The sequence below is a fragment of the Rhagoletis pomonella genome, unplaced genomic scaffold (assembly GCF_013731165.1).
Source record: "Rhagoletis pomonella isolate Grant_MI unplaced genomic scaffold, Rhpom_1.0 Rhpom_scaffold_00010, whole genome shotgun sequence".
NCBI classification, from domain to species: domain Eukaryota; kingdom Metazoa; phylum Arthropoda; class Insecta; order Diptera; family Tephritidae; genus Rhagoletis; species Rhagoletis pomonella.
Genome location: NW_023458564.1, coordinates 4,732,154 through 4,753,906, shown reverse-complemented (window position 1 = coordinate 4,753,906; position 21,753 = coordinate 4,732,154). Strand labels below are relative to the sequence as shown.

The 21,753-nt window shown below is 33.9% G+C and overlaps 1 protein-coding gene across 1 annotated transcript in view; it reads right to left on the bottom strand.

Annotated features, from left to right (window-relative positions):
• The window catches only part of LOC118746479 (protein still life, isoforms C/SIF type 2-like), a 375,070-nt gene that overhangs the window by 81,723 nt on the left and 271,594 nt on the right, over positions 1 to 21,753 (bottom strand). The window contains exon 11 of the mRNA XM_036480328.1: positions 9,375 to 9,526. Coding sequence (XP_036336221.1) covers positions 9,375 to 9,526 — 152 coding nt within the window. The remainder of the gene's footprint in view (positions 1 to 9,374; positions 9,527 to 21,753) is intronic.

Genomic DNA, 21,753 nt, shown 5'->3' with positions numbered 1-21,753 from the left:
TACAGCGCCAAATAAGAAGAAGAAGAAGAAGAAGAAGAAGAAGAGATGACTATGAGTTGAGAAAATAAAATTGCATTTTTACAATTTTTATTGGCATACTCGAAATTCATTCTAAAATTGCTATATATGCGCAAAAAATACTGTAGAAAAATATTCCACGCCAACACTTACTTGCTTTAAATAATATGATTTTTAAGCTAAGGTGTGCGAGTAAACGTGCTACGGGGCGTATACGCTACGCAGCTACGGGTATATGAGCACGGGTTGTTATTTTTACTTTTTAGTACATCCTTTTTAAATTTTCATTTAAATACTTCATATTGCATTCTATTCTATCCTATTCTATTCTATTCATTCTTCATACAAAACTTACGTTTTTGTCTTCAAATGTAACAACTCGTGAAATTTGCTCATATCCTTTGAAGCGATTGAACAATCTGAATACGAGGTATGGCAAATGGAAGCTAACAAATTCCTCTGTTAACCACATATGTATATGTACATAGAGGAGTGTACATGGTTTATGAGTAACATTTTTTCCTGCTCATTATTATACCCGAGCGTACTTGTGCACAAGGGTATATTAATTTTGTTCACATAACGGTTGTTTGTAACAGCCAAAACAAATGTAGCAAAGACAAATGTATACATAAATAATCAGAATGAAAAGAGAAATCGATTAAGCCATGTCTGTCTGTCCGTATGTGCAAGCGATAACTTGAGTAAAAATTGAAACATCTTAACGAAACTTGGTATGTGTGCTTCTTTCAGACGTAGGACGGATGGTATTGAAAATGGGAAAAATCGGAAACAAACCACGCCTACCTCCCATATAACTGAAGCTTTTTCACTCAAAATTGATATTTACAATGACGTTTAGACGGAAAATAAGAATGTTATAAGTTTTTGGAACATGGGCGTAGCCACGCCCACTTATGATTACATTTGTATATCTTGGGAACTGCAATATACCAAATGGCTGAAAGCTTTCAAAATCGGACAATAACAACGCCCTCATCCCGTATAACGGTAATTTGGAGAAATACGAAATCTTCGATAATCAGTAAATGCTGAGGCGAATTTATTCGAATTTGATGCTTGCAATAATTCTTTTGCGAAAAATACGTTTATGATAAAATTTTGAATGGTAACAGTAAATTTCAGAAATGCTTGAAACTTTGATATTTCGAAATTTAAGGACGCTAATTTACTCAGAATTGATACTAACCACAATCCCTTGAAAAGAAGTAAGATTATTATGGAATTTTGGAAAATCGGCGTGATACCGCCCACATAAATGAAACTAAACATACTTATAAGTTTATCTTGTTATTTCTATCGAAGATGTTTGAAATAGGGGTAAAACCACCCCTGCTTACAAGGTAGCAGTAGCTTTCGGAATGGTGAAAAAACTATATCGAATACTTGCGCCGGGTATTTAATGTTCGGCTCCGTCCGAATTTATACTTTTTTACTTGTTCATACACAAAATATTTTGCGTATTTTCATTTGACCACTCATTCCTTTTTTAACACAAGTAAAATAAATTTACACAGAATCTGTTATTTTTTTAATCTTTTCAAAAAAATAAAATAAAATAAAATAAAATAAAGTAGGACCACTTTTTGTTTTAGGCTGAATAACGGTAAATTGCAAATATCTCGAAAGCTTATTCATAGCAACAAAAAAAACTATATTTTCCGAATCAGTGAGCAATTCTACATAGGAATAGTGGCATCCATAGAAAATTTTTGCTGTAACCAGGTTCCGCTCATTTTTCGCTGTTTATTCCTGGCTGACTTGTTTCTCTTCACAAGATTTAATGCATTTCTTGAAAGTTTGATCGGAATTGGCAAGTGTTGGCATATCCAAAGTGAACTGTTCTGAATTAATCAGCTGGGACTTTTTCTTTGAAACTCTCTAAGCTCCTAAAATTACAACTAAAACCTTTGAGCAAGGGCATCCATACCGAAACGTAAGACGTATTCTTCGTTAAAATTCTCAGGTTTTAGTAATTGGAATTGGTTTTGACCTAAAGCTGCTATCCGAATGGTCGATTTTCAACATGAACTTTGGAGTTATTATAGGCAGGCAGCTTGACTGGAAGCGAATTGTTGAAAACTGATCCAGGAAGCTAAAGGAAAAAAATGGGGAATAAGACCACATTTAGTAAACTAGATGTATACAATTTTACTACGGCCTATCCTTTTTTGTGAGGTTCTCGCTTGGTGGCACGCGCTTACCAAAATTCTACACAGGGCAAAGATGGAAAGGCTACAGCGGACAGCAGCCTCTTCCAAAGCTCTGGAACTTATTTTAATATTTCTACCGGTAGACCCATGCGGAATTTGCTTTTCAGTGTCAATGCGACAAGGTTACTTGCGATATAGTCGTGGAGAGATCTCCGATTCGGACATAAGGATCTCCCATGAAATTTGTCGAGTAATTGTCGAGAATTGAGACTACGCCAATCTAAATTAAGTAAACGTTCTCCTTTTTCGGCGATATATCAAGGGCACTCGGCGATTGAATTTCTCAGGGAAGTAAGAAAATTAAGAGCTCTTTCGCCAGTGGTATGACATAGGGTATTTCCTGAGCGGTAACAGCTACTCTAATTAAACCTAACTTACCTTAAAGTTCGAACGATTTTTTAGAATTTTGTTGATTAGTTACCTAAATTTTTGGTTGCAGCTATGATCCCATTGACATGAAATATTTACATATGTCATATGCATACCTTTAGGAGTCACATAAAAAGCACTTAAAACAGCCTTTGTGTATTTGTTCTCAATTAGTACTGTATAAAATTTCAATCTAAAACGCCACAGTAAGTTTTTCGTTAAAATGTCATATGTCCCCTGAATGTTCACGCATCCATTCGTTCTAACGAGTTGCATAACAATCTTCGTTCAAAGTCCCCTTTTGTACTGCAACTCAAGTGCAACCTTTGTGGCTCAGCACTATTACATACTTTTAAATACTCACGCAAAAGAAGTAAAATAAATAAAGTTAAACTATACACCGATGAACGTAAATTACAAATACTTATGTGTTGAGCAGTTTGCTTATTTACTCGCTTGTAAGAATGCCACAAGTCCACCTACAAATATGTACTTTCACTTGTCTATGCACTTATAAAAGCCAGTACGTGGGGCATTTTATGAGTACCACACACAGTGACAAGCGAAACGTAGGAAATTTGGGAGTTGGTTATGGAGTTGTAGTCAGAAATGAAGATACATGTATGTACATTAGACTGCGCCAGACAAAAATAGTATTTAAATATGCTACGTATTTTCAGCAGAAATTGTTGAAAAATGGCGAAGACCGTGACAATGTAAAAATTTTTCGCAATTTTTGCTAATTTTTTACAATAGAAAAAAGCTTTTTTAAACAGCTTGTATACAAAAGATGTGGGAAATTAAATTCTCTACAAATTTGTATATAACTGTTTTTTACAAAAAATTCAAAATAAGCTTGCAAATCGCAAAAACCCCAAAAAAACCTAAAAATCCAAGATGGCGGAATGTTCCGGTATGAAGACCAAATAGAAGTAAACTACATCAAAAGTTCGCTCCTACAATTTTTTTTTTCTGCGTACCAATTTGATCAAAATTTACTGGGCCACACTTTAACTTCTGAATTTCTAGAAAACTGTAATTTTACGTGGAAAAAACCTACATAACTTTTTTTAAAGTTTGGGAAGATTTAAAAAAACTGTAGCTATTTTTGATATCGGGGGACAAAACTCCATCAAGTGTCATTAAAATATATTAAATATCCTACAGACTTATAGGCAATATTGACCGCTTTGTGAAAAATTCCATGAATTTCCTGAAATTTATAGCCTTTGAGGCACGTCTTTCCGTTATCCGATTTTAAAATTTTTTCGCAGGCCAAAATGAACCTTTCTGGCGGGGAGTCTTGCTTTTTAGCACAATGGTGCAAAATAAGGCGTAGTCTAATGTACATACATACATATGTACTAAGAGCTGTGGCATCATTAAGAAGCACTCCTTAGCGATGAAATGTGGCAGTTTTGGTATCTGCGTAACTAAGCGGTATTAAGCGCCAACTGACATGCGACAAACTAAACCGAGTACAATAAAAAAGCTTGTAGCAAGGACTGAGTGTTGCATGCAACATGCTTTTGGGCAAGAGCAGCTCCTCAAAAAGTGCCAAATAATGCACTGTAGTTGTGGTTGCAAGCAAAAATATTGGCCGGAAGATATATGGAAAAAAGGCAGGAACGACAGCGTGTAAAAGGGCGAAAGTTGCATTTTCGAGCACTACCTAGGGCACAGGTGAAATGATGTTGCAACAGGCAACATGCAACATAAATTGCACTCTAAAGTAATTATAATGCTTTAGGTGTATTTCATGTACGTATGCATGTGTATGTCCCACTTGTAGTGCATATGAGCCAAAACTAATTACTGTATTTTAGATTAGATTAGATTTAGATTAATGGCTATTCTGCATTAAATGAAATTGTACAAAATAACAAAAAAAAAAAACAAATACTACAAATGGCAATAAGTAAACCTGGAAAGTTATATAAAGAAATAAAAAATCAACGCTACTTCTTATCATTAGCACTTGTTGTATGAAAAAATCGCAAAAGCCGCCAGCAAAACAAAACTTTAAAATTTTAATGAAAATTTGTTTAATTTTTCTAAGCTCTGCATAAAGTTTGAAAACCTTATTTAAATGGTTTTGGTTAAAGCATGAACCATAATTTATCAAAAAATAATAAAAAAAAATTTCAACTTTAAAAACCTTGGAAATATTTAACAAAAATCACCGTGCACTAATTTCTGCTCCCCACGGTATGTACCCAAGTAAACATATTCAGATGTACATAATAGTGATCAGCAAAGAGTGCCTATTTTGATTTAGTTTGGTGGGGAATCCACCACTCAGCATATTTTGGATATAAGTACGTCTAAATCAGGGAAACGCCACCACTCTGATGTACGCATATGCACTACGACAATGATTTATGTGTATAAGTTGCCATAGATATGAATATGATGTCGTCATCATACTCATACCATCCTCAATAAGTTTGATCCTCAGCTAAACCGACTTTGATCTACAATACTCATTGCATGAGTGGAATCATGTGAATCATTCCAGGTATATTGTTAAGTATGATTATGAAAGATACCTTTTGCCTGACGGTGGATATGACGTTCGAGGTCATTTCAATAAGTATGAATGCATATATGTAAGTAGAACAAATTATGGATGGCGAGTGGGATATACTCAGTTTGAACACACTCGTTGCGCTTCTCTGAGTACATAAGCACTTGCTTATACAAATATGTGGGCTTGTATAGGTGTGCTATACAAATATTATTGCTGAATAGTAAACAAAAGCGAGCGTGTTCGCAACTCAAAATGTTGCAATTTGATTTAAATTCCATTGTGAGTAGATTTTAATGTCTCAGTTGTTACTTTCCATATAAAATTGCGCAATTTTCCTCTTATGAGTCTAAACACACCAGAGAACACAATGCGAAAATGCAATGAAAGCGAAAGAAAATGTACATAAGTACGTAAGCATTAAACATAGGTAAGTTTTTAAGTGTTGCCATTTCAAGAATTCTAGAAGAGAGAGCATATATTTTGGATAGCATTCAGGACGAGTGATTCTTCCATAATTATTTGGAGCAAGAACCAGAAAAACGTGTTTTTGCTTATATGTATTTGAAAAGCAGTCCCTTGGGAAAAACAAGTGAGTATCTTATTCGTGCTCAATGGGTCACTGATTAGAATATAGGAGTTTTAATACACATATGGCGTTACTGAAAAATACATTACCAAGCTGATAGGTAGTTCTTTTTTTGCGAGAATTTCAAAATAATCAGACCTTGGACGCTTTTATGGACGCAATAATTCAAATTAAACACAGGAAAACATATATACATAAATATATTTACTTACATACATATGTATCTGGATTTCTAAAATCTTCAGCACTGGTATACGTATTATGGCTGTTAGCTAATCTACAAGAGTAATAAGATTGGTATTTGGCCGAGCTTCTCCTCCGATTTGTGGCCTTGATGTTGTCACACAATCGATACAGAACTAGTAGTATTCTCATCAGGCCACACCCAGAAAAAAGTCAGCTAAAAGTATTTCTCTTAACGCATGATTTGGTAACTAATAGAAGTAGTGTTTTGATAAATTTTGATTGCTTGCACATCTGCTGGAATATCAGGCATGCTAGTTACATAAATACGGTGATTCTGTGGGTTATGGTTTGCTTGCAATACGGAATAGTTCTCGTAGGGAAACAATTGGCATGCCGCCGAAAGAGGAAAACACTTCTTCCGGCCATATTTTCTTTTGCGGTTCTGTGAGTCCATAGATCCATTTTTTCTTATATGGACTAATATTTATTATTTTGTTTCTGTTGTGGTTCTGGCAGGTTTACTGCTTATTCTAAAATATCTGTAATCTTGTTTCTAGTTAAGGGAATATTATAAGTTGAAGTAAACTGGCGTTTTTAGCTATTTACGCCCATTTTCCAAAAAATTCCCTTAGTTTAAATTTCTGCTAAGAGGTCATTGCATACATCGATTTTGAGTGTAGTGAGGGCTTAAGTAGTTACTAAGTTATCACAGTTTACGTAGATCTGTAATGTACCGTTGTATAGGAGGCGGGCGTGGTTCTTGCCTGATTTAAAATGTTTCGACCGAGTTTGGTGGGGATTTCTAAGGCGACTACAGAGATACAGCATTTAATCATAAGTGGGGGTGCCACGCCCATTTTCCAAAAATTTCATAACTGTCAAAATTCTATTTTACATTCCCACTTTCAGCAATTTGGAGCCAGTATTTACGGAAATAGCGTAGTTTATGCATTTTTTGAAAATACCGTATATGGGAGGTGGGTGCTGCTATTGTCCGATTATGCCCATTCTTATTACCAACCTAACTTGGATAAAGGACAACCTTGTTGTCACAGACGGACAGGCAGACGGACAGACAGACATGACTTAATCGACTTATCTTTTTTCTGAGCAATTTAAGATATATTTTTTTTTTGAAGAGGAGGGAAGACTCATAAGTAAAAAAGTAATTTCTCCGTTTTTTGAAGCTAGCCCCCGAAATAGAGATATGGGCCTTCGAAGTTCGAAATTGGACCGTTGGTAAAAAATTATTTTTAATTATTGTATGTAAAAAACTAAAAAAATTAAAAATATAGTCGCGGTCCGCCTCTTGCTCTTATTACAATACATGTGCTATAAAGGGTCAAAAGTCAGATCTTCGAAAAATTCGAAAAATTGTATTTCAAAAAAAAAAAAAAATGTGAACTGATTTTTGATCCCTTTTAGCACCTGTAATATAAGTTTGCACACAAAAAGTTAGATGCCGTTTAAATAAGAGCAAAAACCGGAGTACGTCTACATTTTTACTTTTTTAGTTGTTTACATACAATAACAAAAAATAATTTTTTACCAAAGGTCCAACTTCGAAGCCCAAAATCTCCATTTCTGAGGCTAACTTCGAAATATGGAGAAAATACTTTTATAATTATGACTCAATCTCTTCAGAAAAATCGATTTGGTACAATACCCAGCAAAGTGATATATAGTGTTATATATAGGTTGAGAACTTCTATCCGATTCTCCGATTTGGAATCTGATAATTTTCGATAACCTATGTAGCTCGCACTTTAATTTTATATATAATTCGATTCTGTAGTTGCCTAAGATCGCGCTAACTATGTAAGTCGTATGACTGAGCAATTATGTATAGATATTTTGTCTAAGCCTTTTGTAATTAATATTATATTATATTAATATTAATAAAAATTTAGTAAAGAATATTTCAATTTAAAGCCCCTGCTGATGACATTTTCTCTGGGTGTCATCGATATCAAACTCATATAGCTTCAGCTAGCGAAACCTCGTCGTTTAAAAAAGCCACGCTTTGCGTGATTAGGCTTTAGAGATCCTGAAGAGGAGGAGCAGCTGGTCAGTGATGGTAAGCGGCGCGACTTGCTTGAAGGCAGTTCGCCAAGGTAAAATTTACAGCCGCTTCGGACAGTAAAACGCTTACAACCTCTAGGATAAAAATCTTTGGTATGCTTTCATTTGTTTTGATAGGACGTTTAGCCGGAAATAGTTTTTTTTTCCAGTGGCAACGCAGTGGTCATCAAGATTCATTAGTGCGTTGAGATGTTAGCCTTTCATGTTTTTTACTTAAGCTGACACTAAAAAAGATTATAAGAGATGCCAAAAGTACAGTTGCTGGCCGACGACACAGACGATATTGACATGGTATCAGGCTAGTAAATATATTTCCGGAATAAATCTGGGCATAGTTCTATAAGAATATATTGTGACAAAGAAGATGGATTCCGCTGCAGTATCAAAAATCCACAGCCCCGTCGACAACATCTTTAAGGTTTAAAGGATTGCCTTTGAAGTTGCTGACACTTTTGTACACCTTAACACATAGATGACATATTAGTTAACCAACGAAAATGATGTAGATGCTGAAATAAGTAGAAGCATCCTACTATTTGAAGATTGGCTAAACAGCTGAAATACCAACTTTAAGGTCTACACATCACGTGTTTTGCTATGGTGAGTTTATTGCGGTGAAAGCAGAATAAACTGAAGGTAGTTGTAGGTGCGATTCCTGGTCGGAGCTTCTTCTAAAAATATAAATTTTTTAACAGCGGTCGTCCCTCGACAGGTAACCTCCGAGTGTATATAATTACAAGTATACAAAGACGAAATTATTTAGTTATTTGCTTTTTCGAAATTCATGCGTATGTATATATATCCCCTCACCGAATTCCCAGCCGTCTACTAATAAAATATTGATTTTTAAACGGCAAGCAACAAACAGCATATTCCCTATTCTACTTTGACCATCAGTTTCACTGAAATTTTAATGAATACATTTTTGCAATTTCAGCGAATTACTGCTGGACTTAACGCAATCAAGGGTCACAGCCCAGCCTCAGTTGCCTGGCAAAAATCACCCAGCCATTCTGATGGTGTCGAGGTTGATGCAGCTCGCATCAAATTCACCGCCACCGTCTGCTGCGGAAAGTATGATGCTGTGTGTGCGCGTCATTTTATTGCAACTTCATTGCACTTTGACAGTTGACATATTTTTAATCTATTTATGCAAGCAGCGAATAAGCCACGTTGCTTCAGCTACTGCTGTCAGCTTTCGCACATAATCTAACTAACTGAATGGCTGGCTGGGGCTTGGTACAAGATGAGTTTTAGTATGTTTGTATAGCTATTATGGTATGCATTTATGTAAGTGTGTGTTTCGCTCACGCGTGCCTGCTACATATGTACACATATATTTGTGTGGGTGTGTGTATATTTTACTTACTCCAACCTGGCGCCGGTACGATTAAACCGGATATCATCTCCTCGCTCATTACGGGCGGATCTGACGGGGGTGGTGGACAAACCAATGAATCAATCATGTCATCAGTGACGCGCATAATGCCAACTAGATCCGGTGGCTCAGTGCGTGATGAGCTGCAAAATTGGAAAATTTGTAAAAAATTAAAAATAAGAATAAGAAGCAACGTTTAAAAGAACAATAAGTGTTTATTTAGTGCATACACACATATTTATGTATGTACAATTTATGCAAGCGTATTGAGCAGCGCACAGAGGGCCAGTAGGCATTCAAAAAACGGCCAAAGGTCAACTTTAGAATTTAAATTTTTTATGCTTATAGCCCAAATATACAGTATTTAAGGTAACTGTTAGTAAAATATTAGAGAAATTGCCTCAATATTGCGCCCACAATTTCATTTCGATGAAAATATTTGTATTTCATGTAAATTGTCCGGTGTAAAGTAAAATCAAATTTTTTTTCCAGAAAATAATAAATATTTTCCTTTTGTCTTTTGTTTCTTATTAGGCAGTAATATAAAAAAATAGAAAATCATAATTCGAAATAGCCTTTGCTTAAAATAAAACGTTATTTGTAATGAGCCAGACCTTCATTTTTATGAATTGTGCTCGTTGTCGTTTAGTAGTACTCCTGTGTATCATCATGAAAAAAAACATAAAATTTATTGTTTATTAAATACACTTTAAGAAGAATTTGCTAAATTTTGCACATTTTGAAATTTTTTTTAGTTGTGTTTATCACTACTTATAGATAATTAATTCCACACTTTAATTTTATTTTTTATTTAAAAACTGAAATTTAAAATTGTTTTTTTTTTTCGGAGAGAAGCATTTAACCACCTTAATTTAATGAAATTAAACATACTTACTTAAACATACTTAAAAAAGAAAAAGTAAAATAAGGAAAAACAATAACAAATAACATACAACAAAAATACAGAACCAAGGCTAAATTCGTAATTGGTAAAGAAATAAAAAATATAAAAAACAAAAAAATTAAAAATACAAAAATAAATAAAAAAAGGCTTGAATTGGAAAAAAAATAAAAATATATAAAAAAAAACAAAAACAAAAGTAAACAGAACTACAAAAAAAAAAAACTGAAAGCGACGTCTAAGTTCGTGATTCGTAAAAAAATATATAAACAAAAACAAAAAATGCGAAATATAAAAAATTAAAACAGTGAAGTCTACATTCGTAAGTCGTACAAAAACTATAAATATACAAACGAAAACAAAAAATATCAAAAAATTAAAAAGTGAAGTCTACATTCGCAGTGTAGCCTCCTCCTGGTGGGCTTCGGAAACTTCATTTTATGTAGGCTGACCAGACCATTTCGAATTTTTTAAATTCAGCTACAAATTCGCGTTCAGTGAGGCCGAAATTCACAGAGTAACAAGTTTCAAGCCAATCCGATTACTTTACACAATAATGGCCGCCATATTGGATCCGCCATTTTGAATTTTTAAAATGTAACTTCAGATTCGTAATCTCCGACCACAAAAACCCCCTGTAGCAAGTTGTAAGCCATTCCGATAAGATTTCGAATATTGGCCACTTTTTATCGTTTGCTGGCCCATAGTGCAGCACAAAAAATTGTATTTCATGTTGTTTACGTGTTTTGTAACAGTAAAAATATATATAACACTGAAAGAGTTTTTATAAATATTATAGCTCGGTGATTTACATATATGTATGTATCTGTTAGTGTTTATTATAGCTTTTTTCTCGCAATCCTGTTGTTGCCCTTTTTGGACTTTTCCTACTACCAGATATAACAATATAGTAGAAAACAACATAGAGCATTAGAGCATAGTAAAAGTCCGAATTGAATGGGCTTTAATTTAAGAAGAGGGATTAAAAACAGATACATTGCAGATGACAAACGAACGGATAATTAAACACTTCATGAAATCGGCTGTAGTTACGGTGGTTTAAACAGACACGGTATGGAATTAAATTACCACATTTCGACGGTCTCTACGAAGAGTAGGACATTTCAGATTTTTGCGTGGAAGACTAGCACATTTCAGATTTTTCTTGGCCCAAGTTGAATAAAAAATTATTTTTATTTGTGATGCCATTGGTCAACCAAATCCTTACTAATATTATAAATCCGAAAGTGCTTTCACGCTTTAACTACTCAACCGATCATCATGAAAGTTTGCACACTGCTGTCATTTAGCCCAACTTAAAATATAGGGTAGATTTAATCTCGACTAGACAAGGGGTCGTGGCACCCCCCATACAAACGGAATTTGTCATACTGCATTACTCAGGAAATATTTTTGATAGATTACTGGAACTATGTATGGAGATATATAAAATCATTATTTACTCATGGATGAGGGCTGCCACCCTTTAAAAAAATCAAATTCACCTTCAATTAAGGGAGTTATTTATTTCAAAATTATATAAAAAAATGATTGTCAAGAGGCTTAAAAAAGCTGTAGTTCGAATAAATTTTGAAAAGGGTTGCCACCTGTTTGAAAAGTCAAATTTAAATTAATTATACGCAAGCTATCTGAAGAATTAAAATATGGTTGCTTAACGAAATATTGTAAAGAAACCTTTAGTTTGAAAGTTTTGAATAAAATTTAAGTCTTTCACAGGGGTTGCCACCTTTTTGAAAATTAAATTCAATTATTTTAAATTAAGTATTACAGTAAAAGGCGCGCAATGGTCCTGGCGGTTGATTTATCGGTGGTGCTTTGAGATTTACCCCTGCACAACTCAACCCTGGTGTCTCCGAATGAAGCTTCAACGCATTATAATACTGGCAAATCACATCCATTGGGCCAATCATAACACAAAAGAGTTCGATATACTCAGTGGTGCAGCAGATCGATTTAATCTGATATTCACGGCACTTTTTCTAACTTGGCGATTATTCGTGATGACTTCAGCGCCACCTGGCAGCCCTTTTTGGCAGTGGTATAGCCTTTACCGTTACCAATACATATTTTGAATATTAGCCAAAGTGGATCATAAATAAGATTTTTAGTAATAACTTAACTCCAGCGCCAACTGACAAGTGAAATTGTGAAATTACACTATCCAGCGAGCCACTCAAAAGCACACAAAAAACTTTGTTAAAATCATTCCAGGCATTTAGGAGGATTTCACTTACAAACATGCATATAAAAGAATTATATGTATGTGTTTGTACGGTTTCCAAATAGCCAATTTTTCTCCATGAGTAAAAGATTGATTTCCATGAACACATCCAGAGATATGCAATCGGTTTATATGGGAGGTGCCACGCCCCCTTTATACATCGAAATTTTGTTTAGCCTACAACCATCCTTGGGGCATCTGGGGCAGGTGCCTGAAATTTCAAAGAAATCGGTTCGGCCGTTTTCGAGCTTTGCGAACACATAAAAAACGGCTTTCAAAATATATATTAGTAAAGAAGATTGGTATGAATCTAAATGGTTTTGAATATGTATCACATAGGTTTCCATCTTTTTGAAAGGTTAAATGCAAACTATTCAATATTTTAAATGATTTATTATAATATGGGTATCAATCGAAATGGGTTTTCAAGGGTTTCATTTCAATACTGCATGTAAGAGGTTTCCATCTGTTTAAAATTTCAAATTCTGTTGAGGGGATACGTTAATTAAAAAAGTATGACAAAGGAAGTTTTAGTTTGAAAATATTTTGAAGACGGTTAAACAAATTTAAACCTCATGTTTTTTAATTGAGTTTTCTTCATGTAAATTTTACTCAGTGAAGCACGTTGAAATTTCATACACTCAGCGAAGCGGGTGAGGGCGATCTAGTAAGAAATAAAATTTATTTTTGATTTGATTTGTACAGCGTATTAATTTGATGCGTGATTTTTCAACTAAATAAAACTGGTTTGTGCAACCCAAATACATTTTTCAAGTATTTTCCAACTTCCAGTTCTGCGAAAGAGGGTGCTTACCAAGTTAGTAATTAATTAATATATTTAGGGATTTTGGGATTATTTTGGGATTTTCGAGAATTTTGGGATTTTCGTGACTATATCGGTATCTTCGGGGCTACTTCGGGATTTCCTGGACTACTTCCGGATTTTCGGGACTATTAAATTTGCATATAAATTCAAATACCAAATAATATGTTTTACAGTGTTAGAGTTTGTTAATCATTCATACCAAACTTTAAGGTTAAACAAAACCATTTTCGACCTTTAAATAAAAATATATACGCATTTGAGAGTAACTCAATTTAGATAAAACATTTTTTTTTTTATTAAAAAAAATAAATTTAGACATTTTAAGCGTTTTACGTTCATTTGTTAAAACGCCCAAAATTTTATTTCAAAAACCTTAAAAATTCTTCAAATGCTAGTCAGAGTTATAAGCGATCTAAGTGCCATATTTTATCTAAATCCGTGCAACTAATGACCTATAAGTATTTTCGAGCTGAAATCATCTTACATCTCTTTCATCTGAATTTTTTTGTGATAAATATTTCAATAAACTGATGAATTAGGTTGAATTTGATTTTTAAAACATGTGGCAACCAATTTAAATGTAGTTCAGAAAATTAAACACTTTTTTTGATTGATACCGATCTTTTAATAACTAATTTAACTTGGCCAATAATTTTTATGTAACCTTTTAAACACGTTGCAACCCTTTTGAAACCCCTCAAAAATATTCTAAATGGTCAAACTAAACATTTCTTAAACACTCTTTCGTTTTACACGCATTTTTTAATATTTCAAATAACCTGCATATTAGTTAACTAAGTTCGACTTTTGAAACAGGCGGCAGCCCTTCTAAATTTCAGAAATAAAGCTTTAGCAATCCTATTTCGATAGATACTCATCTTTTAATTATTAGTCCAATTTGTTACATAACTTTAATTTCACTTTTTAAATACGTGGCAACTCTCTTTAAATATTCCTTATGTTCAAACTAAGTATTTCTTAAGACTCTCTCGTGTAGACGCTCGTATTTTCATACTTCATATAACTTGTGTCTAACTTAATTAAATTCAAATTTTCGAACACTTCTTCAAAAGTATTTTCAAGCTAAAACCTTGTTAACTCACCTTCGTCTAACATTGCACTAGGGGAAATTTGAGCCGATATTTAAAATAGAACGTACGAGGCATCTGTTTATTGGGTTGGGGCCACTGGACTTCGTGTGACCGTTAGGCTATTTTTTGGAGGTGTGACTATTACGGGTTAATTTTTGCGCGGCAAGGCCACTACTTCTAGTGCTACTACTGGGCCAAGTTTTAAATTGATATCTCAACTTTTAGAATTTGGACCACAAAATAGGGTAAAATTTTCCATGGTGCTTTCCGATGCATATTTTAATTAACAGATGAATTGAGTTCAACTTGTTTTTTTTTTTTAACATGTGGCAACCCCGGTAAATATAGTTCACAAATAAAGCATTCAAAAACAGATTGTGATTGATACCCATCTTTAATTAATTCATCTTACTTAATAAATAATTTTAATGTGACTTTTTACACACGTGGCAACCCCCTTCAAACACTTCAAATGTTCAAACTGAAGATTTTTCAACACCCTTTCCTTTGACACCCATATTTTAAAGTTTTATACAACTTGTGAAAATTATTAAACTTTTAAAACAGGTGGCAACCCACTTCAAAGTGTCTTCACACTGCTACATTCTAAAACCCCTTTCGTCTGGCATCCATATGGTAATGCATATTTATATTACCTAATTCCCTTAGTTCAAATTGAATTTTATTTTTTAAACAGGTGGCAGCCCTCCTATAGTTAGGTTAAGAAAAAGTAACTTTTCGAAACCATTTCCATTGTCACGCATATTGTAATAATTAATTTATTTTTTCAAGTAATTTGAATTAAATTTTTTGACGGTTGGTGACTCTCTTCGAAAAAGTGAAGTGTTGTTGCAACTCTTTAGCCTAAGGCCAATAATTTGACACCTCATTTTTTAAATCTAAGGAACGGTGCGGATCTAGTGGCATTTATTATCAAATAATTTGAGTTTATTTTTTAACAGGTGGCAACCCTTTTCGAAAAAATAAAACCTTATTGCGCATCTACATTTTTCAAAATCGAACGAACGGTGCAGATCTGATGATCTGGACAAAAAATCCATAGGCAAATGAAGCTACCAATTTTGGTCCGATTGGATCAAAACGGCAAAATTGCTTAGCAGTTATTTTCTTACACCAAAATGAGAAGAAATGAATTTAAAATGAAATGGAATGATCAATATCTACTGAAAGAAGTTGGAATGTATGTACTAAATATATTTTTTTCGCGATTTCTAGAATTCATTTATGTCATGTTACACAATTTAACGTGAAAATAAATACATACATACATATATGTAGATATTAAGCATCACGTGCTTGTTATACAACTTTTCGCCAATTCATCAATCAAGTTAAATTCGAAATAAATTTCTAAAGAATTCATGAAATCGTCATGACAAGTATCTACTTGTGCATACATACATAAATGCATACATGTCACCCACAGTTGCAGAAACAAAAAAAAAACATCAAAATTTTGTGTGCTGCTAGTCTAGTTGCCAAAACATTCATTGCATTCGCTTGTGGGAATAATTATGACAGCAATGACATTTGTTTACGAAATGGTAATACTGCAGAATACAGTTATGTGATTAGTGGCTCTGTTCAATTTTAACACTAAATTTTCATTTTTGTTTTCTGTACAAAACACGTTTCCATTCATATGTACATATATGTAAGTGAATATTTACCCTCCAGCAAATGCTGAAAGCATATTTAGTTGAAATTTTCAGCAAACTACTTTATTAAAGTCTCTCTTCTCTAAACTGTTTAACACGTGCTTTATTCAATCAAGGCTTTACTGATTAATGGGAGTTTTCGAGTTAATGCCTTTTGAAGAATATATTATAGTAACTACACTGAGAAAAAAAAACAAATTAACCATAACGTCTTTGTTTCAAACAAAAACACATATGATTTTGCGCCAAATAGGCTCCTGTTACTTTCAACAGGTTTATTTTTGGATATTTTTTCGCTTGAACAGGATTTCGTTGTGCACTTCACAGATGCTTTCTCATAGTTAAGAAAAACCAATGGAGGTCTGCACACTTGTCGTTATCGGGTAGTTATCGGCAAATCGTAGACGATGCAGAAACATATAAATAAAACACTTATGGATCAAAGTATCGATACCTACTCAAATGAGTTTACTCAAATCGTTATTTCGATACTACTTATATGAGGCAACCGAATGTATCGATACCTACTTATATCGATAATTTTTCATCCTTTTATATGCAACAAAGCGAAAGTAACTTTCAGGCGTTATCTGTGACATAAACCTTTGCGGCACCTGAGTGGAAGCGCTCTATTTCAGAATTTGATTGGAAAACGCTCTACCTCAAATATTTTCAATATATTTTTAGTTGAGGTATCGATATGTATATTTCTTCATTGGTAGCACTAGAAGTAATACGATTACATATACAAAAAATTCAACCTTTGAAAGGATCCCACAAAACTTTACGGCTACAAAGCATTGCATGCACTTTGTTGTGGTATCACTAACTTTGTAAAATAATATCCACACTTTAGAATTTGGCGGTGTTATTGCTTAAAACAATTTTTTTCATGAAAACGAAGCAATTATTTTCGACAGGATAGGGCACTTGACCAAATCGATTCGACACAAGTACTATTCTTTCGATAAGTAAGTATCGAAACAACGATTCGTGTAAAAAAAGTAGATGGTATCGAAACAAAAGTATCGAGTACATACTCGTATTTACTTGTATCGGAACATCCCTAAAAACACTGTCGTTTGCTAATCAATACGTTTACATTTTATGGAAAAAAATGAGTGAAAAGTTAATATTAATAATATTATAATTGCAATAAAATTCAATAAGTGTGAGAGTTTTAACTAAGCATCAAATATGACAAAATTGTAAAAAGTCTGCGGGCGTGCAAAAAACACGTTCCAGAAAAAGAAAAGAAGAGAGATTAATGAAAAATTATGACAAGAACTGTTGCAGAACAGTTCATAAGTTTAAAATTGCATGTTTTTGTAAAAATTTCGCGAAAATATCAACCAAAAACACAGAAAATAGCTGCTCTAAACGAATTTTTAGACACCAAAATAATTGAAATATCACGAGCAGTGGCGGATTTACCGTAAAGGCGAAATAGGCAGGTGACTAGGGCGGCAAAATTTAGGGGCGGCAAAATTTGAGTTGAAAAAAAATAAAAATAAATTGAAAGTAGAATTTGTATTTTTACATTTTAAGACATAAATTTGGGATTCAATTACGCAATCAGAAAATAGGACAACACTGTTAGGTATTTTTGATATTATATAAGTGATAATATTTAAAAATACTTATTTCGTATTTTTTAGATTATAACTTATCAAGTGAAAAAAATTTGTTGATGATGGCTTTCTTTAAAAGCAGGAAACCTTTATTCAAGGTAAATACCACTTTTTCATCTTAAATTGTAGGAAAAGTATAGTAAAAAACTTAAATTTGAATATCACTATTTACTGCTAATCGTTCCAAAACCGGTACTTTTACCTCAAAATAGTTTTCTTATCGGAAAAAGGGCGGCAAATTCTGAATTGCCTAGGCGTGACAAATATTCAATTCCGCCACTGATCACGACCTGCCTGCTAGAGATGTGCGTCGAGGCGGTAGATATTCGACTCGAAAGTCGTGTGTTTAAACTCGCTTGACAGAAAAATTGGTATGGAAAAGATAATGCACATAGGTATATATATGGGTAATTTCCAAACAAAGTGTACATGGCAATAATTTTTTATATATTTTTTTTAAGATTGGTAAATTTGTCCGCTGAATTCGTTTGCCGACCTGAAAATTTGTGCAGAATACGAAACTGCATTCAGTCTCTTAAAAAATCGTTATTTTTTCGCATTTTTGTAAAATATTTTCCAGAATGTCACTTTTTTAAAAGTAACTTAAAAGACTAAACAAGTTTAGAAACTGTTAGAAAAAAGGATACTAACCGATAAGCATTGTTCTGATTTTTAAAATCAAATGCAAGCTTTTTAAACATTTGCATATCACTTTAACACTCGTTTATCAGATAATTTAATGTTTAAGTTTTTTCCACCTTCTTCATGACATTTTTAATGATTTCATGTCATGGTTTTTCTTGGGAGGCAGGCTTTTTGTTTAATCTTTCTTAGGCAACAATTTCCCATATAAGCATGCCATTTGAACACTTTTGGAGAATTAAGCTATTTAATAAAAATATCTTTTTTTTTCACCTAAAAGTGACAATCTGAAAATATTAAACAGCCGGTTTCTAATAGCCGGTTTCACCAGCAACTTAAATGGAAACTGATTTCTTATTTGCTTTCAATTTCCTTAAATTGCTTTCGTGAAATTGGCTGTAAGAGTCGTATTTCACGAAAATATAAAAACAAGGAAATCATTGAAACTCCTTAAACAATAAACAGACATTGGCAATTATCTTATTTTTTAGTGTTTTTTGCATAAAAAACTGGGCGACATTCAGGAAATATTAAGCGATACTTACCATGGTGCAATGATAGATTCACTTAAAAACACAAATTAATTACTTTTATTAAGTTATTTTTTAAGTCATTCGATCAACAACTTCTTGCCCTCTTAACTGCAATGCACTTAAGCAAGCAAAAAATGCACTTAGGCAGGAAAATTCGGAGGGACACTACTATAATGGAAAGCCACGCTTTTGTTGATAAAATTTTTCAGGCAAAAATAGAATAAAACAACAAAAGTTACGGTGGTCTTTCACAAACAGTTACGCTTTTTTCATTGTTTCTTGGTTAAAACTTTCTTTCATATTGATTATCGACTAACCTGAGCTTAGACAAATATTTTTATATGGCGTAGGTAAAATATATCAAAGAAATCCTGTTCCCAAGAGAAAACAAAACGGCTTGTAATAATAAAAAAGCTTGTAAAAACAGCTTTGTTGGTGGCTTATTATTTGGATCGTATAATGATGCACCTTTAATCCCCCAGATAAGGCACCCGCCGGGAAAAGAACAACCTCATTAATTCGTAAGTAACTCGCGGGGTATATTTTTTCGGTATAGAACAATCCTAGGGGTGAGAGCATAAAAATTCCGACTTTACTTTCTCGCATTCATATTCGGACCACCCTAATGTACATACATATGTATGAACGTAAGTCCCCACTAAGCCGAATAACTAAGGTTATCTCTAACGCCGGCATTGGGCCTCAGTGTGCCTTTTGTCATACATCGGATTTTATGTAAGTTCGCAGAGCCGTTAAGTGAATGTCACTGTGTGCTGGTTACTGAATAACAAATGCAAAATGAACACTGGCGAGTTGGCAAAACATGCAAAAGCAATGCATGTATGTGAAACTAACACATTTACACCAAAAGCTGAACAGCACCGGCAGCATAGGTGGGCGAGCAAACACAAAGTGGCGAACTCATTTGGCGAAATACATACATACATGTAAAACAGCACAGTGGGGTTTGAGTATCAAATTTTCACAAAGTAGATAAGAGCCTCATATGCTAAGCTTCAAATGTCGAAAGATAAGACTTTTTAGCGAGTTAAAGTTTTCATGGAAAAGTAATGTCTAGGAGCGCCGAAGAAGAGAGTTCAAAGGGTATACCATCGGACAAGTATGTCTATGTGGAATGTGAAAAATTCGCCCGATGCCCTAAAAAGAATAGGAGACACTCAGGGTTGAGTAGAGAAGTTGCGAAGAAGAGATCACAGAAGCCGAATTCATCCGCTACTTTGAACTTTACTTACGCAATAGGAGCTATTGGGATCTTAATATCATTCCAAGCGATGGCGAGATTTCGAAGCCCACAAATGGACACTGATGAAGCTTCCAGATTACTATGCAATTCACATAACAGCGCCGCCAGTAAGCGTGATTGACCTAGCTCCATCAAGACTCACCTCGGTTTTGGACAGTCAAGCTGCGATCGTGGCGCATGGATCAGCAACAACCAACTCAATTTGCGTTCAAAAATGATGGGATCTTCGTCATGATTTGTCGGTGCAACGAATTCTAAAGAAACTGCAGAGCTGATGAAGGGGTACAATTCATGTATCTCTTCTCAATTCGTTTTTAACTTCTTCAAAACAACTGGGAACAACTTTAATGGAGAGATGCAAAAAAAAGTAGGATGAGTTAAAATACATGTAGGAACAGGTCTCCTGCGCACCACAGTGGGACAGTGTGGATTCTTAACTACATCAGACCATTTTACTTAAGCTAATCTAAGGGACTGGGTTAAGTACGCATACATATATGTTTTAAGTAAACATATAGCTAAATAAAAATAATCCATTCCTCATATTTTTTAGGTACATATTTATATCAGCAAATCTCACGACTTGTTACAAAAACCTGTTTTTGGTCGAAAATGGTGGTAAACCTATCTTAAAAAATGCACTATCTTGAGTTTTGTATAAAGAATAAGATTCCATCGCAAAGTTGTATGTAAATGAAAACTTAAAAAAGATATACTAAACAAAGTAAAAATAACCACTTATGATCATATACCAGTAGTCGCGTATGTAAAGTATACGCCCCGTAGCACCATACGTCACCTAACACGTTTACTCGCACACCTTAACTTAAAAGTAATCTACATATGTATATACTTATTTATAAAAGGTATTTTTCTGTTACCAAACGATATCTCCTTTAATAGCTCGCGTATTTATTAAGAAAGGAGGTTTTAAAATTCGGAAAGCACCGCACCCGGTCAATAGAGCGCTATATCTGCCATAGTACTCCATCAAATTTAATGATTGAAATACCATTTTAAAGAAAAGCTTCACTGCTTGATGTAAAAATAAAAACTTTTTTATTAGGGTTGCCACCCGCTTAAAATTTAATGACTTAATATATATTGACAAAAAGTTTGCATTACGTTCAGTGAATGAAAGGCATTTAAATGCACTCTTAATCGGAATTAATAATTTTGAAGAGGGTTGCCAACTATCTAAAAATACTAATCTTTACATGCATCTTTATATTTTTTTTCAAGTTATTTTCCTGTTACCAAATGACATCTCCTTTAAAATTTTTCATTTAGAAGCTGTGAAGTTCACGTAATAGGCACAACTCATCCGAGTGTCGGACCTCACTATTTGGGATAAGCGTAGTACTAGATCGACTTTTGGGGGCATAATGAATAATAGTTCCCTTTTTGTTTTGGAGGCAAAATCGTTCTGTTTGGTAAAGACTACCATCAAGTGTTATCTGTCGTTAGACATGGCAGTAGGACGACCATCGTTGAAAGTTCAGTTAAAGGATCACCTTTATGGCGACCGATTAAAATTCATAAGTTGATTCGTAATATGCGG